This window comes from Melampsora larici-populina (genome assembly GCF_000204055.1).
Source record: "Melampsora larici-populina 98AG31 unplaced genomic scaffold MELLAscaffold_447, whole genome shotgun sequence".
In the NCBI taxonomy this organism is placed as follows: domain Eukaryota; kingdom Fungi; phylum Basidiomycota; class Pucciniomycetes; order Pucciniales; family Melampsoraceae; genus Melampsora; species Melampsora laricis-populina.
This window is the reverse complement of record NW_006769156.1, coordinates 2,689-4,373: the sequence shown is the minus strand read 5'-3', so window position 1 is coordinate 4,373 and position 1,685 is coordinate 2,689. Positions and strand designations below refer to the sequence as shown.

General features: G+C 42.1%; 1 protein-coding gene across 1 annotated transcript; it reads left to right on the top strand.

Annotated features, from left to right (window-relative positions):
• Positions 1–244: 244 nt before the first annotated feature.
• On the top strand, positions 245–921 carry MELLADRAFT_114735 (uncharacterized protein; the record flags this gene model as incomplete). Its single annotated transcript, XM_007419745.1, has 3 exons — positions 245–274; positions 425–600; positions 717–921. 3 exons carry the CDS (start codon positions 245–247, stop codon positions 919–921), a joined length of 411 nt encoding a protein of 136 aa, XP_007419807.1.
• Between the last annotated feature and the right edge of the window lie 764 nt (positions 922–1,685).

The following is a 1,685-nucleotide window of genomic DNA, read 5'->3' as shown; positions in this document are numbered from 1 at the left end:
AATGTGCTCTACTATCATTTGAACAATCACAAGTGAAGTTACCCTATTTTGTCCGAAAAGTCAGGTTAAAGCCTATTTATGATAACCAGTCATAAGACTGAAGAAGGAGATAGCGCCTGATTGAGTAAGATACCCCACTTAGATCCTCCAAACAATACGGTTGATCAAACTCTATTAAAGGACGTTACAAATCCTTAATATCTGAAAAGTTAGGTTCAAGTCTATTGATGATAACCACCCCCTAATGCTGAAGAAGGAGATAGCACCAAACCAAGTAAGTTATTGCCCTACATAAAATAACCCATGAATCATTCAAAAATACGGATGATCAACTTCCAAATCAGTTAAAGCAACAACCCGCTTTAATCCTCCAAAAAGAGTCATTCTTGTAAATGACCTTGGTATTTGAACGGTCGGGTAAAAGCCTATTTATGATCACCAGCCGCCTAGTGCTGAAGAAGGAGATAGCGCCAAACCAAGTAAAGTATTGCCCTACGTGAATAGACCCGCTACGCGGGCCAGACCCAACAAATTGTCTGACTACCCTGGCAATCAGCTTCTTCATCAGTTCCTCTCCTGGATGACTGTGATATTGGAAATGTTGGTAAAAGCCTATTTATGATAACCAACCCAAGTGTTGAAGAAGGAGATAGCACCAAGCCTAGTACAATATCAACCTACATGATGGTCTGATTATTGGGACCTTTCAACAACAGTAACTTACCTCATCCTTTGATTCCTCCACGTGATTGTGGTAAACCACTTCTGAACCAAGGGATTGCCCGACAACCCTGGCAATCAGCTTCTTTATCAGTTCTTCCCATGGATGACTGTGATATTGGAAATGCTGGTAAAAGCCTATTTATGATAACCAACCTGAGTGTTGAAGAAGGAGATAGCACCAAGCCTAGTACAATATAAACCTACATGATGGTCTGATTATTTGGACTTTTCTACAAGGGAAACTTACCTCATCCTCAATTGCTCCACCTCCTAAGTGTACACCACCAATGTCTGGAATATACAGCCTGACTCCTACAACACCCTAAATGCACCCCACTCGTAGCAAACATCAGCTCAACACAACTGTTAATGTGTGTTACTACAAGACACCGTTGACCTGAACCTTATGCTGTTTTTCTGTTTTTTTTCTGATATGCCTATGCCCTATGCCCCTTTGTCTTTCTCCTGGATAATGCTGCAAAATACATCTAAGCCAACCACGCACACAAGATGTAACAGGAATTGTTCCATAGCTCCAAATCAAATAACCAATGAACCACCTATACATGCACCTCTCTAGATAACAGGTCACCAATGACCAAAATCAAATACGGTGACCAGTTAATGGTCATAGAATCCAAGTTGTAAGACTCCACCAAAAGTCTCAGCGCAGAGGTACTTTAACCCTCTGAGGGATAAGATACAAATTATTCCAAAAGCCACTTGAGAGGGCTTTATACTCTTGAGACTCAAATGCAGCTATGATAAATACACGCGTATACATAAGTTGTCCGGGATTGGGTGAAATGAGCCCCGGCTCCCTGTCAGTTGTGGAGGGACTGCACTTGAATAATGAATTACCTCCGCCAGGACTTGCTGCACCGTCACAGGGCGGTTCTGGGACTCATGCTACTGCGGAAACTGCACTCCTTGTTAATCCTGAAGGATGAGTTGTTGGTCAA